The 15,734-nt window shown below is 50.8% G+C and overlaps 1 protein-coding gene across 5 annotated transcripts in view; it reads right to left on the bottom strand.

The window, feature by feature from the left end:
- The window catches only part of CREBBP (CREB binding protein), a 97,390-nt gene extending 92,578 nt beyond the window's left edge, over positions 1 to 4,812 (bottom strand). For all 5 annotated transcript variants that reach the window (XM_066560544.1, XM_066560546.1, XM_066560545.1 and 2 more), the window contains exon 1: positions 4,660 to 4,812. In XM_066560544.1, coding sequence (XP_066416641.1) covers positions 4,660 to 4,744 — 85 coding nt within the window. In that variant the 5' untranslated portion in view covers positions 4,745 to 4,812. The remainder of the gene's footprint in view (positions 1 to 4,659) is intronic.
- Positions 4,813 to 15,734: the final 10,922 nt, after the last annotated feature.

Here is a 15,734-nt window from a genome sequence, read left to right as displayed (position 1 = left end):
CAAAAGCCCACAAAAACTGAGAGAATACACAATATCCTGCTATCAGCAGCATCCCAGGAACTGGTAAGAATTAGCTGTGCTAGACTCTATAAATGAGCCCATTTGTAATCTAAAAAATCTCCTGTCCCAGATCACAAATGCCGGCATCAAGTTATGCAGGTCAGTCACTTCAGGTGAAAAAAACCTAAGAGTTTGTATCAAACTTCTAGCTCAAAGTAAACACCTTGCTTGGCATCAGCCTTCCCCATCCATCACCCCCATGGTTCCATGACTCTTTAACAATATAACCATGAAGTATTCTACAAGAAACAATATAGCCATGAATATCCCGCCTCATTTTCCCATCCCTGTTAGGGCACAAGTACCACAAAACAAAAAAACAAAAAGGACCTTCCCATGAATAATTACAACTATGCACATTCCTTCACCTACAGCTTTTCAGAAAATGAATTTCTTCCCTAAATTTTCTGCCTATAAATGAGAGTGTGTTCACTTAATGAAATTATCCTTTTCCTTGTTCCAGGGAGAGAATAAGGAAGTGAGTGTGTAACTGCGATTCTTACTGCCACAGCACACATGTGACACTCGAGTTTTGCAGGTACCACACAAAACAAGAGCAGATGGATTACACAGGCTTCCATGAGGCTTTCCAGCCACGCAGGAATGAACCCTTGAAAACATCCATACTAATGCTTTCACGTGCCCAAACAAAATCTGGGTTTAGATCACCGAGACGTCACTCCATCTGAAGTCTCTGCTAAGAATGTGAACACAAGCTTAGAAAACCTTGCTGTCTTTCCTTAAGCTACTTTGCTTTTGTCCACATCTTTTCAAACTAAAACCTAAATCCAGTGCAATACACCTATCTGGTTTTTGGCAGGAGAGCAGGATCAAATCAGGCTGCGCATCGACACGAACTCCCTCCTGTGAAGTTCTGTGGCTGGCTGGGAGTCAGCCAGAGATCTACTTATCTCAGCACGTAGGGAGGCACGTGCAGCAGGGCCAGCCTTTCCCCAGTGTAAAATCCAGGCCCTGGATGCCAACACACGGGCCAGGAAGAGAACGGGAGTTATCAGGGAGCTTGGCCCACAGCTTTTGCAGCAGCAGCAGCCACACGGCTTTATCTGTGCAGGATCAGAAGACACAGAGGAGAAAAGAAGTAAAAATCAACAAAAGCCCCTACACAAGGAAGTGTGAGGTGAAAACCTAGCTCTAATGGACTTTGGAAACGGCTCATCTCACCTTCTCCCCAGTTTCACCTACTTTAGGAATTTGTTAACTCCTGATGCCGTCAGGGACACCCTCTGCTCTGGCCCAGATTACGCTGTGTTGTTTCTGGAACTGGTGCAGCACCACAGCAGCAGAAGCTGCAGGGAACACAATGAACGCAGACAGAAGCATGACTTTAGTGAAACTCAGGCCCTCATTGAGCCACCTGCAGAAGGGACCACAGTCCAGGGGCCCCTGAACACCTCCAGCTGTGCTGCTGCTCCATTCAGGCACATCTTTCCCAAACAGCCCGAGAGCAGCTCGAGAACGCCGCCAGGTCTGTGTACATTCTGCTGAAGGACCAATGCCAGCAATGTACAAAACAATCACAATGCTCAGCACTGAAATAACACACTGCCATAAGCAAAGTTACTGTAATTCTACTTTTTGTAGGAGTCCCTTGTTTATTCTGCGGCGCTGGACGAGAACATCTCACAACCGCCACAGAGGAGACAAATGTTTAGGTATGAAAACGCCTGTGTATCCAATAAAGCAGTAATTACACAAAAGCACTACTCCTACCTGGCTAGACAAGGAAAAATCTTTCCCACGGACATTTTACCACAGCAGTCAGCTCGTTCAATACAGCACAGCAATGGCAAGCCAAGTTAACAGCCAGGAGTCTTAACCTTCCTTATTGATACAAAGAGCAGCAGGGCAACTGCGAAATGAGACTATCATGAAACTTAACGATGGTCACAGCACCCATTTCTGTTATCCTTTCATCTCTGCACCCTTCTGCAAGACCAGACACTGGATTTAGCTGCTTAGGTTTAACAGAAAAGGCCATATTTTCAGAAGGTAAACAGACCAATTTCAACGGCAGGCACAAACTTTGCCCCGGTAAGCTAAGGAGCTATTTTTATCAGAAAGATTAAAGGCAGCTAAAACTTACCCTGACAAAAGGAGTTGCTTAACATCACCGCATCAAAGCATCAAGAGAAATATAAACAAGGAGGAGAGCAGTTGCTTTCTGCCCAATGTTCAGGCCTGCCATCAGAGCCTCGGGTGTGAGCATTGGCAGGCTTGAGCCAAACTGCTCAGCCGGGCCCGACACGGCGGCTGTGAAAGCACGTCCTGCTCACAGCAGCCACAGCACCCACCCGTGTGGGGCCACCACTGCAATTACAATAATTCTGTTCAACTCAGGGCAAAATCCTCAGACCCATCTCCCCAGGCTCCCCCGATCACAAAGGCCACTTTCCAGGTTGCAACAGAACTTTTCCATTTAAGCCCCAGCACCAGGGAGCAGCCTGGTTTAGTTCCAGGAGCAGGCATTTGACAGCAATCACTACTCAAACTATTTGTATCGCCTGCCACAATGCACGGAAACCTTCAGCGATCCTTCAACGAGCAGCATTAACTGCTGGCAACAAACCTAGAAGTGCTTTTCCTAAAAACAACCCTCTCTTTTAAGTGCACAAACATTACCCACACCCTTGGCAGAGAGGTACTTTTGCCTATGGAACAGCAGGACGATGACAGAACTCCTTGGACACACTCGTCCAGAATAGAACTTGGGGTTTGCCATCCCAGTGCCCCCGGGCCCCCTGAGCCCTGCAGAACTTTCTGCAGATGCTGGAGTTCACACATCCAGCAGCACACAGAGCTCCCCGAGACACACGAGAACTTGCTGAACAGGACGTAATTAAGACTGAAGCATTCCAGAACAGCCCAAGTGAACTTCAAAAAAGAAAGAAGAAAGAAAAAAAAAAAAAAAACCAAACCAAGACACTGGCTACCAGGAGAGTCTAAAATGTCTCGCTGAAGAATTAAAGAACTATAAACTGTATTTGTCCTGAGTTACAAAGAGCATTTCGCAGCAACTTGTGTATCAGCCCTCCATATATTCCAGTGCTTCCACACCAGGGATTAACACGGTTCAATCACAAAACCTCACCTAGATATTCCCTGACAATTCTTACTCGATACTGTTTCTTTCTCGCTTGTTTCATTTATTTGCAGGCTGAGAAGAGAAGGTTTCCATAAAAAACCCCTAAAGGACCGAAGCATCTGTAAAGTGTTGCCAAATGCAGATTGAGCAAGACGAAAAAACCCACAGAATTTATCAGCTCAATTATAGTAATATTTTTTTTCAGTCTATGAAAACACAGCAGGCACAGCATGATTAACTTATCACTATCCCTTCCACAAGATTCATTAATCTCTGAAAGCAGAAATTCAAGTGCAACAGACTTCGCGTTCTTCTGAAACCACTCTTTCGGGGATTGAAACAGTCGGAACACCGGGAGAGGCCGGTCCAGGCACACATGCTCTTGTGCACACACGCGTGTATTTACAACGGGCACACACTGGCTGGAAACGAGACATTTTGATGTGTTTTATTATCTACGAACCCATCACAATGAAGAAAAAGGCAAGCCAGAGACACTACACGACACGGACAAGTCGCAGTGACTGCCAGGCTGCTGGGCATTTCGGCATGCGAGCAACCCCACAACTTCAATTATTATCGGCAACTCGTTTGGGGTTTAAAGGAAAAATGCTTGAAACAGTTTAAGCCAAATACCTTAAAACCTCGGTCACAGATTGCGAGGTAAAAAAAAGCACAAAGTATTAAGTGGAGGGTAGAATTAGATAGTCTTCAAGGTCCTTTCCAACCCAAATCATTCCACGACTAAGAAGCTATTAAGGAGTTTTTATTCCGTAGTGTGTCACACACAGGGGCACAGTGAAAATATAGGGCTATTAGCTGTGGGTAATCTGTGGGGTTTAAGGAGTAGACAGAAACCTCAACTACCCTTCCAAGAAGGCACCTTCAGCTTTAAGCTGAAGAAGGGTAGATTTAGAATCTGTATCGGGGAGAAATTCCTTCCTTTGACGATAGCGAGGCCCTCGCACAGACGGCCGAGAGAAGCTGCGGCTGCCCCATGCCTGGAAGTGTCCAAGGCCAGGCTGGACGGAGCTTGGAGCACCCCGGGATAGTGGAAGGTGTCCCTACCATGGCAGAAGATGGAACAAGACGGGCGTTAAGGTCCCTTCCAAGCCGAACCATTCTATGATTGTACAATAAGCAGGACGGTCGGTGCTTCCCATGCCTGGCCCTTCTCCTTCCCTACCCACACCCCACTCACCTGTCCACCCCCATCACCCAAACCGAGGCACTAAAAACCAGATGATGGAGGAAAAGAAGGGAAACCCAACTCAAAAAACGTCTCTTTCCAACCGCTATTTATAGCCGGGACGGTACTTGGCGTACGGGTCCCGCCCGGTAACTTCGACTGCAGGAGGCCCAACCCACCCCCGCCAGGAACCGCGGCAGGGCGGGCGGGCCCCCGGGCCCCCCCCTCCGGCGGGGCGGTAGGGGCGGGGGGGTGTGGGGGGGAGAACCGCCGTGGAGCCCCACCCGAGCCACCCCCGCGGCCTTACCTGTGCTATCGCTGGCGGAGAAGCCCGGCGAGTTGAGCTTGGCTCGCTTGGGGTTGGGCGGCCCGTCGAGTAAGTTCTCCGCCATGGTGGCCGGAGCGGCGGAGCCGGTGATCGTTGTCGGGGGGTGCTCGGGGGGGGCCGAGCTCGCTGTCCCCGCTCCTCCGCCGCACGGGAACCCAACAGCGCCGCTCAGTGCCCGGCCGGCCGCCCCCGCTCCCCCATGCCGGGCCGCCGCAGGCCGCAGGGAGGAGGGCTCGGGGCGGGGAGCGAAGGGCCCAGCGCCCCCTCCCTGCCGGCCGCGCTCCTCCCGGGCGCTCCCCCCGCCGCGGTGCCCGGATGGCGGCTCAGGCCGTCACTCGGGGCGCATTCCGCCCCCCCACACGCTCCCCTCGCCTCGCCCCGTCCCCTCCCCTCCGCGGCGGCGGCTTCGCCCCGGCCCCCGCCCGCCGCCCGCCCGCGGCCGAGGTAGGGGAGGGAGGAGGGGGGGCGGAGGAGAAGAGAAGGGAGCGGGGGGGGGGGGGGGGGGGGCAAAAATTAAAAAAAAGGAAAAAAAATCACCAAAAAGCGGAAAAACGCGCCGACCCCCCAAAAACGCCCCAAAACAATGAGCGCGGCGCGGCGGCGGCGGCGGCTCCCGGTGGCGGCGGCGGCGGTCGGTTGGCTCCGGGCGGCTGCGCCCCGCTGGCTCGAGCCCCCTGTGCGCGTCGGCGGCGCTCGGCGCGGCTGCCCCGTGCGGCGGCGGGGCGGCCCCGCTGCCCCGGCCCGGCCCGGCCCGGCCCGCTCCGCCCGCGCCGCGCTCCGGCTCCGCGACAAGATGGCGGCTGTTGATTCCTCAATTAAAAAAAAAAGTTTTTTTTTCTCTTCTCTTTTCCAGAGCCCTCGGGGGCGGGGCGGGGGCGGGGCCTGCGCGCTGCGTCACCGCGCTCGCGGTGCGGCCCCGCCCTGCCGGAAAGGCGCGCGCGGCGCCGGAAGCGCTCGGCGCCGTCCTCAGTTGCTCCGCTGAGGGGCTCGGGGACGGCAGGAGGGGGGTGGGGATCAGGCGGCGGCCCCGCCACACACACCGTGCCTGGAGTGCCGTGTGCTCGCTCTCCCCCACTGCCTCGGTCTGCCCTGTTTGCTTCAGTCGGGGCTCCCCCCGCAGCACCCCCTCACAGCGTCCCCTCTCCGTCTGCCCTCAGGTGCCTCCTCCCGGTGCCCCCTCGTAGTCTCCCTTCAGAGTACATTTCTCCCCCCTCCCCCCCCCCAGGTCCTCGCCTCGGTCTTTGCTGCTGTCGGGGCTCCCCCTCAGGACCCCAGAGCTGCCCCCTCACAGTGTTCCGACTCCCCTCAGGTGTCTGTTTCCCCCTCACAGCGTCCCCCGCAGTCTCCCCTCAGTCCCAGCAGAGCTGTCTCAGTGCTCTCCCCACAGTCCCTCTTTCTGCTCAGTCCCCTTCTAGTGACCTCCACAATCTCCCCTCGCAGTCCCACCATGGGCGGCTCATTGGCCCTTCAGATTCTCCCCTCAGTCCCTCAGAGCCCTCGCTTCAGTCGTTCGCCAGTCTCCCCCCACAGGCCCCTCTCTGACTCCCCTCAGATGTTGCAGTGCCCCCTCCACATCTCCCCACAATCCCCCCTTCCCCTCTCAGTCCTTTTAGAGTCATCCCCTTTCAGTCCCACCACGGATGGCTCAATGCCCCCTCACGGTCTTTCCTCCCCTCATGCTCCTCAGAGCCCCCACCCCAGTCTCTCCTCTCAATCCCACCATGGATGGATGTCCCGTCTCAGTCTCTCCCTGAGCCGTCCTCAGTTTTCCCTCACAGTTACATTTCCAGTCTGCCTTCTCAGTCTCATCATGGATGTCCCCTCTCAGTGCCCCCTTCACAGCCATCCCCCTCACAGTCTCCCTTCTCAGTTCCCCCTCAGTCACCTCTCAACTTCCCCTCTCAGTCGGTCCCACAGAGATGATCTCTCTCAATGTCTCCCTCAGAGTGTCCCCTCTCTGTTTTTTCCTCTCAGTCACCCCCTCTCAATCCCACTGTGGACATTCCCTCTCAATGTCCCCCTCACAACATCCCCTCCCAAGCTCCCTCTCAGTGCCCCCATTTTCCCCCATGCCCTCAGAGCAGCCACACATGAAGGCAAGTGTCCCATCAGAGCTGACCCACTCTCAGGCACCAGCATCAAACCCAGTCTCACTTTACAAACACTTTCTGCTCTGTCTAGACAGACTTCCCCAGCCCAAAACAGGTTTAGAAGACTGGAGCTCATGTAGTTCCATGGATTTCCATACTGGTTCCCAACCTGAGAATCAGGTCCTATAAGCCCCAGTGACGTGTGTGGCAGCAGAGCTCCTTGTACCCAAACTGGTTGCTTGGGGCTGTTTTCATCACCTTCATGTTGGAATGTCCTCCAAGGGCAGCCACAACGGGAGGAGAGGCTGAAGAAGATCTGGACACAAGTCTGAGGATGTGTTGATGAGCTCCATAAGCTGAGATGGATTCAACAGCAATAATTTATTGGTTTAAAAGAGATCTATAATGACAGATTCCTTTGCAAAGAGTAAGTCTGCCTTTTGTTTACTGCAAAACTCGAATTCATTACATTTACATGAATTTCATTACATTTACTTGCAAATTCTGTATTTATTTACATGGTGCCTGTCCTTGCTGAGGCCTGGCTGTAATCACGTGGAGGTCTCTGTCAGGCCTCTGCTTCTATCACTGTATTACTGATTAGTTACACAAGTAAGAGCTCTCTGGTTGTGCCTGCTTTAATTTCCTTCCAGAGCAGTGAGTTCCCATCCGTTTCAGGATGTCTCAGTGTGGGACAGGTTCTCACAGTGCCTCTAGATGTAAAAGCAGCAGCTCTTAAAAAAAAAAAAAAGCATTTTACTGTGATAGAAAGCATTTATTCCAGTTTAGGTTGAAGGAAAATGTGTTGCTGTTGGAGGTGAGGGGTGGGAGTCAGGTCAGACTCTAAGGCACAGCTGAGGACAGCAGTGTCTTTGGCTCCTGCTTGAACTTCTTAAGAAGTTTGGTTGGTGTATTTTGAACTGCATCTTGGATCACAATTTGTGCTTGCTTTGGTCATTACAGCCTGGGCAACCTGAGCTAGTGGAAGGTGTCCCTGCCCAGGGCAGGGAGGTGGAATGAGCTGGTGTTTAAAGTCCCTCAAACCCAAACGAGTCTGTGCTTCCACAATTACATCACTTTGGATATGGCTGACACCAGGAGTCCTCCATAGCACTTTGCTCCCCTCATGACCCCTTCCCTGGTGCTGCACTAACTCTGCAGCTCTGGGATAAAGTCAGGATGGAGATTTACCACCAGGGACAGATCCTGAGCGGTCCCACAACTGCTGCCCCTCTCCAAAGGATGTTCATGGTGCCTGGTGCTGGACAACACACCCAAGTTACACCAGCAGTGCAGCCCTGAGCACACAGGCACTGAGGCAGGGGCCCTGAGAGCCCCAGTGCTGTGCCAGGAGCTGCTGTGTCAGTGCCTCTGAGGGAAATGCCATGTACCCACAGCTGGGAGAAAAGCAGAGGATGAATGGAGGCCATGATTGGCTGGGACAGCTCCTCTCCTTTACAGCAAGTGCCAGGCTTGCCACAGCAGTGAAGTCAGAGCGGGGCTGCGAGTCCCAGGAGCAGAGTGGGAGGGAAAGGAGGTGCTTTGGAGGGAGGGAATCCTTTACCCCAGGCAGTAGGGCAGAGGAGGAGGATCCTATTGTCACTGTGTCCTGCAGCTTCTCCGTGCTGCAATGTCCCCTTAGGATGGCCCCAGCTGCCCCTCCATGGGATCAGAACAGCACTGGGTTAATGGCAGGAGGAAGAAGAAGACCTTGGCTGGTATCCAGTGCCCCTTGGAAAGAGGGCTATGATTAAATACCCTGAAGGCCTAGGAGCAGCCTGGGTACCACAGCCCTTTGGTGTCAGTATTGCAAGACTTGGATGGCCTCACCCAGTAGTAATGCCAAACATGGAACAAGCTCAAACAGAGTAGGAGGATTTAATCAAGAGAAACCCTTTGAAAGACATTATATATAAAATACACCAATATTCCCAGTCTGGACCCCAGTGCATGGCTCCCTGCTCCCCTGCTGATGGGTAAGCTCTTGAGAGGATTCCTGAGACCTTAGTTCGTGGTGTTTAGGAGGGAGGGTGAAGCAGGTGCTTAATGGATAACTCCTTTATTCAGGGAGAAGTTCCAAGAGAAATTGCATAATAAAATCTGCACTGCTGCAGCCATTGCCAGACTTCCTGTCTCCAGAACTAAGCTGCTTAAAGACACAGTTCCTGAGATCCTACCTTCCTTCCCCACCCAAAACATGGAAGTATCATTTCTATAGCTTGTGACCTCAAAACCTTACAGCCAAACAATCAGCAGTGTTTGAATAACTTCTGAGGAGCTCTGCCCTGTAACTTGTAGTCACTGGGGCACCATCAGAGGAGTTCTCATTGGGAATGGGAGTCTGTTTTTCCTGGTAATGTTATGTCCCAGCACCTGGTGGCCTTACCATCCCCATGTGCTGCCAAAGCTGTTCCAGGATAGAAGCAAAGCCCAGAGCCTGTTGTCTCCTCTCCTCCTGGCTGCTGCAGAAGGTGCTGCCTATTCTTTCTCCAGGCACATCTGGTTACACACACCCTGCACTCATGGGATTGTGGAGCAATTTTATGTGAAATCGCTGTTGTTTCTGGCTTCTGATTTTCATTGTGTGTGTGAATTCCGTGGTGTTCAGGAAGTGGTGGTAACCCAGGGACCGCAATCACAGCACTGCTCTGTGTTCAGCTGTGTGTCTGTGAACTTCTGCAAACCCTTGGCTCCTGGGGCTGCAGAGATTGACACACATCCTAAAGGGTCTCCTTGCTTCGTTTCATGCAGAAAGAGTATTTGCAGGTGGCTAAACATGTTCTGTGGGTGATACCCCACAAGCACCAATTCTGCTCTCCTTTTCATTTATTCATTAATGTAAAGCCATTTCCTACCTACTTGTTGAATAGAGTCTCGTGGGGACTGGATGCACACTTGGACTTTTCAGCAAATTGCTCACAATCCTGCCCATCATCTGTCAGGACCATCTAACTCTGATGTGGAGAAATCCCCCAAGTAATGGCTAAGGCTATCTCACCAGAGCGAGAGTAGCAGTTCAGGAAAAACAGTCTTCTGTCATCAGCATAATTGAATCTGTCACTCTGAGGGGTCCTTCTTTCTTAAGTCCCAAATGTGAAGCCTTTTTGCTGAAGTTGCCTGTAACTTTGCCATGCCTGACAAACTATTAAGAGAAATCTGTGTAAACCTTTGTGCTCTCACTCAGGTTTGTTGCTCAGCGAATCTCAGACTTTGTCTGAGAGACAACAGTCCACTTGCTTTATTTTTAAAGTAAACTGCTACCAAAAAATGCCTGTCTTTGGGCTGTGCTACATTATGGTTTCTCATCTCTCTGACACCAGTTTGCAACCTGCCCCACAGTCAGTTTGAAAATAATATTTCTACCCATAAAATAGTAATCTAGTTAATCCGGGCAAATTTCGTGTCTGCCAGCTCCCTTTTAGCAGTGGCAATTAGTGGTTTCTGGGTGGTTTCAGCCAACATGGCCAAAAAAAAGACACAGAACATTTTTCTGCTGCAGATTATGGTGAAGGTCCCTTCCCTGAGCACAGAGAAAGGCAGGATGCTACAGATACACTCTGGCCATTTGAGATGGGAAGATTGGGAAGATTTCAGTGTTTCCCACCTCCCTGCCTTGTCCCCTGGTTAAAGATGTGGCCTTTCCATTGCACCATCAGTAGGAGAGGGCATTCACAAGCTCTTCAGGTGCTGCCACTCGCAGCTTGGCACGAACTGAATCCCAGATGCTCAGTCTGAGCTTGGGTGCTGAGCTGTGAGCTCAGGAGTGAGCACTGCTCACACTCCCTCTGCCAAATGCACTCAGGCTCCACCTCTTGCCTGAACCCATGTCTTGGAGCAAGATCTCATCCTTCCCACCAGGGCTGGTGCTTCCCTCCATTCATTCTGCTCCCTCCACGCAGTTCAGAGCAGTGGCCTCTCAGCATCTTCAGACCTGAGGGATTGGGTCATTCCTCATTCCTTGAAAGGTGTCTCCAGATTCCTCCCATGTCATTTCTGTCCTCTGCTCATTCCATGATGGCATCACAGAGACAAGGTCTTCCAGTAGCTACAGGGAACTGGAAGGAAGGATGGGACAAGATTATTTACAAGAGCATGTAGTGACAGGACAAGGGGGAATGGGTTCACATTGAGAGTAGGTTTAGCTTAGATATTAGGAAAAAGTTCTTCCCTAGGAGGGTGGGGAGGCCTTGACACAAGGTGCTCAGAGAAGCTGTGGCTGCTCCTGAATCCCTGGAGGTGTCCAAGGCCCAGCTGGATGGGGCTTGGAGCAGCCTGGTCTGGTGGAAGGTGTCCCTGCCCATGGCAGAGGGGTTGAACAAAATAGAGTTTAAGGTCCTTTCCAAACAACATTATCCTTGTTGTAATCAAGTGCTCAGCACTTTTGACCACACTAAGCATTGCTCCTTTCAATTCAATGCCATCCAAGCATTTATTAACCTACTTGGACACACTGCATATGTCTTTTGTGGAAGTAATTCATTACTATAAATCTCATAGTTCTTTTTTTTTCTGTCTCTACATATAGCTTGCTTTTTTTTTTTTTTCCTAATCAGTAGCAATGCTCACAGCAATGCAGTGACTTCAGGTTAAGTGTCTGGGATCACATTTGGAAATGCCCTCCTTGTATTCTGGCTGACAGTCCTGATTTTTTGCTGCAGCAAAATCTGGTGTTCCCAAGAAAACCCTGGCCAAGCTCACAGTCTCACCACCATCCTGTCAGTCACTCATGTGCAAAACTCTGCTGAGCCACTGTCAAGCCAGGCCATGGGGACACTGGTGGCATTTTTCCCTGCTCTGCCCTTGTCCTGGTTGGTGGAGGCAGCCACAGCAGTGTGGCTCTGCAATTCCTCCTGCTCCATTCAGCCTTGCCTGTCCCTCTGCCTCTTCTCTTCTTGCTATCAGTCACAGCTTTAGTGCAAGACTTGCTTATCTCAAGGAGCTTCATTCCTGGGAAACTCTCTGTACCTTCTCAGGTTTAATCCTGGCTCCCACACTAGCTTTTAAGGTTTTTGCTGTGGATTCAACTCATCACAACTCTTGAAAAACTTTCTTTTTCATCAGAAATTCTGCTGAACTCCCATAGTCATCCAGAGAGCAACCCAAGCTCTTCTGCAGCACCAGCCTCTCTCTCTCTCTGCTGAGTTAAAAGCCAGCTGTGAAATGTTTGGGATTTAGGTGGCAGACAGGCCCCTCACCCCCTGCATCAGGCTCCAAGAGTTAACTGTGCCCAAGTTCTTGGAGAATGGCACAGACTCAGGTGGCTGTCCTGTCCTTGCTCTGGCACTGCCATGTGCAGTCATAGAACCATGGAATGCTTTGGGTGGGAAGGGACCTTAAAGCCCCTTTGTTCCAACCCTGTGCCATGGCAGGGACACCTCCCACTGTCCCAGGCTGCTCCAAACCCCATCCAGCCTGGCCTTGGGCACCTCCAGGGATGCAGGGGCAGCCCCAGCTGCTCTGGGCACCCTGTGCCAGGCCTGCCCACCCTGCCAGGGAAGAATTTCTTCCTGCAGACTCCTGTGCACTCCTCCCATAGAGGAAAGGGCCCCCAGCGGTGACCAGGAAGCCTTTCTGGGCTGGGTCTTGGAAAACTGTCCTGCTGAACCAGTTCCAATTTGGATGAAATTCTTCAATATTCATCAGGGCAGGGAGGGCATTGAGCTGGCCTGACAAGAGGAATACATTACCCACCTGTTTGTGCCTCCAGCCTTGCTCTTCCCTCACCACAAGAGTTTTTTCCTTGTTTTGGGTAAAAAAAGAGCAACTTCTACAGGAGCTTGAAGCTCAATGCTCACTGGTTTGGGACCAGTGGAAAGTGACACTGGCCCAGCCCCACATTTCCCCAGAAGCTGGATGATGATGATGACTCTTTTCACCCTTTTTCTAGCAGATAAGGTGTTTGTGGAAAGCTTCACCTTCTGCAGGTAACTCTGGTGTGTTCAGGGCTTCAGTAAGTACTTAGAAAACCCCTCAAAGTTTCAGCTTTCAGAATTTAGAAAGCACTGAAACCTTCTGATTTATTAATTGGCAGTGAAAACACCTAATTTCCCTGCTGTGTGAGCAAAACTTTAAAAACAGCTTTTATCTCCAAAACTGGGAAAATAAAGGGACTAAGAAAGGACAAAATGACTAAAATACATCAATCCACTCACCTTCTCCTTCAGCAAAATTTTCACGTTTGATTCAAACCAAATTCTTTATTTTTTCTTGTTATGGCAACAACCAGTTGAAAGGCTCCACTATTCCTCCAGCCCTGTGGTTCTCTCAGGCAGCTCCTTGGGCAGCCTGGCTCTCATGCATCCCAGTTGGATGCATCTTGCATCCCTCCTATCACCTTGTGCTGGCTGCCTGATTCATACCTGGCACTTCTTGGGTGCCCAGCACAGAGCCAAACCCAAACCTTTCCTGGTGATTCAGTCCAGGGTTTCTCCCAAACACAACATGAGGGCTTTAGCTGGAAAAACTTTTTTCAGCATTAATCACCTTTCACTGTAAGTTTGTAAATAATGGGCTCAGGTGAAAGTAGAACTAATTATTGTCATTATGGCTTCTAGCTCAGAGATATGGAATGACAGACTGGTTTGGAAGGGACTTTGAAAAGTACTCCATTCCACCCCCTGCCATGGGCAGGGACACTTCCCACTCTCCCAGGCTGCTCCAAGCCTCATCCAACCCAGCCTTGAACACTCCCAGGGAAGGGGCAGCCACAGCTTCTCTGGCACCCTGTTCAGATTAAGGGGATGACAAAGTGACTGAGGTGGTGGTGATAATCAGCACAGGATAAAATGGGATGAAAACCTGTGAGAAAAGGATTCCAATGAGGTGCTCTGCTCTGTTGCTTTAAAGGTTATCAAAGAAATGACCACCCCCATCAATCCCCCCCTCCAGCTGTGGTGTCCCATTCTGTTTCATTAACGACAAGAATCTCTTGGCACAGGATGTAATTTGCCTGGGGAAATTAGTTTCAAAAAGGACCAGAAAGTTAAATGCTATTGCAGAGCTTAAATGAAGGCAAATAATTTTATAGCCAAAATAATATTTTTCTATGATAAATTATGTAAAAGGCTAGAGTAATAAAATGTGATGCTCCAGGGAATAAAACAATCCCTGTAAAGGTCAGGAAACTCTTTTAATGTACCTGCACATCAGTCCAGATGCATTTTAATTTGTCTGGGTTTTGTGTCCTTGGTTGGACATGATATTCTTGCCTGAGTTCCTCAAGGCCAAGCACCTCATTGGGTGGGCAGAGAAACCTTCCCCAGCTCTCTCAGGCTATTGCTCCATCCTTTGATGCATGAGGCAGATGATTTCTGTTACACTCCTGTGCCATTCCTGCAAGGCTTGACACACTGCAAGGTCTTGGTGGCATCTCACCCTGTGACCTGTGACTCCACAATTTTGCTGTTTCAAGGCTGTCTCTAATTATATCAGGATTAACTTTTCACCCCAAGCTGTCCACCTTGGGCACCATGGTTCATTCCATTAATGGTTCATTCCTGCAGTGTGGAGTTTCGTGGCTTGGCTGTTGATGTGCTCTGTGCTCCTGTCTTAGATCAGCTGAGCTTGCTTGTCTTCCTGTCTTAAGCCAGCAGCACATTAGGTGTTAAGATGAGAAATTCCTTTTTTTCCTGCTTTTCTTCCACCCCATATCAGCTTATCCCATCCTTGTGCTGGGAAATGGAGCCAGATCAGCTCTCAATCACCCAGTCTGGAGGTCCCACCATTGGCATCCTGGAGCAGGGCCTGACAAACTCCTGCACCTCATGTCAATCCCCCAGCTCCTCCACAGCACTGCATGGTCACATCTGCTAAATCAGCCCCTTTGGCCCCTCTGCCAGGTCAGCTCCACTCCCCATGGCCCAAACCCACTTCTTCCTGCTTGTCCAAAGGCTTCTCAGCTGCATTCCAGCTTCCTCTGCCATCCACACAAGGTGACACTTGGTGCTCATTTAGGGCAATTTACCAGGCTGGTTGGAATAGGAGAGCTCTGAAATTTATTTCACACTTGTGAAACAAACCCAGACCCAACTTTTTCACAACGGCTGTCAGTGATGTTCACAGCATCCTGAAAGGCTCGGGTGGAATTTGCTCATGAGCTTTGGAGAATTCTCCTCTGGGAGAGAGCAAATATGGGAGAATTTGAGCTAGGAAAGGCAATTGACATTATTGAAGTGTTAAAACATGACAGAGCTGTTACCTCAAATCTGTATTATAAAATTACCCAAAGATTTGATAAAGTACAGGGTTTTCATAGAATCACAGACTGGTTTGGGTTGGAAGGGACCTTAAAGCCCATCCAATTCCAGCTCCTGCCATGGGCAGAGACAATTTCCACTACCCCAGGGTGCTCCAAGTCCTGTCCAACCTGGCCTTGGGCACTGCCAGGGATCCAGGGACAGCCCCAGCTGCTCTGGGCACCCTGTGCCAGGGCCTGCCCACCCTCACAGGGAACAATTCCTGATTCCCAATATCCCATCTATCCCTGCCCTCTGGCAGTGGGAGCCATTCCCTGTGTCCTGTCCCTCCAGGCCCTGGTCTAAAGTCCCTCTCCAGCTCTCCTGGAGCCCCTTTAGGCACTGGAAGGTGCATAATACAGATCATAACACACACTACAGATACCTGAGACATCTCCAAAGAGGTACCAGTAATTACTGCAGTCACTACATGGTCCTGGTTTGCCCCCAGCCTTTGATCAGAGATGTCTGGAGTGATCTCTGCTGCTTCCAGAGCACAGGCAGCTCCATCTCCTCCTTCCCCAGCTCTCCTGGAGGGAGCAGTGACCCTCTGCACTCCCACCAGTGAGAGTTCTCCCCACAACACTGGCACATCATGGCTTTGGTTATGACTTTGCACCACTGGCTGAGCCCAAACTAACAAAAAACATCCCCAAACTGTCTGGCTTTGTATTTTCCTGGACTTTAAACCCAGTTAAAGTAATTAGGTCATCTTTTCTGCATTTTTGGA

Source organism: Molothrus aeneus, chromosome 16 (assembly GCF_037042795.1).
Source record: "Molothrus aeneus isolate 106 chromosome 16, BPBGC_Maene_1.0, whole genome shotgun sequence".
Lineage (NCBI taxonomy): Eukaryota > Metazoa > Chordata > Aves > Passeriformes > Icteridae > Molothrus > Molothrus aeneus.
This window is presented reverse-complemented; position numbering and strand designations above follow the sequence as displayed.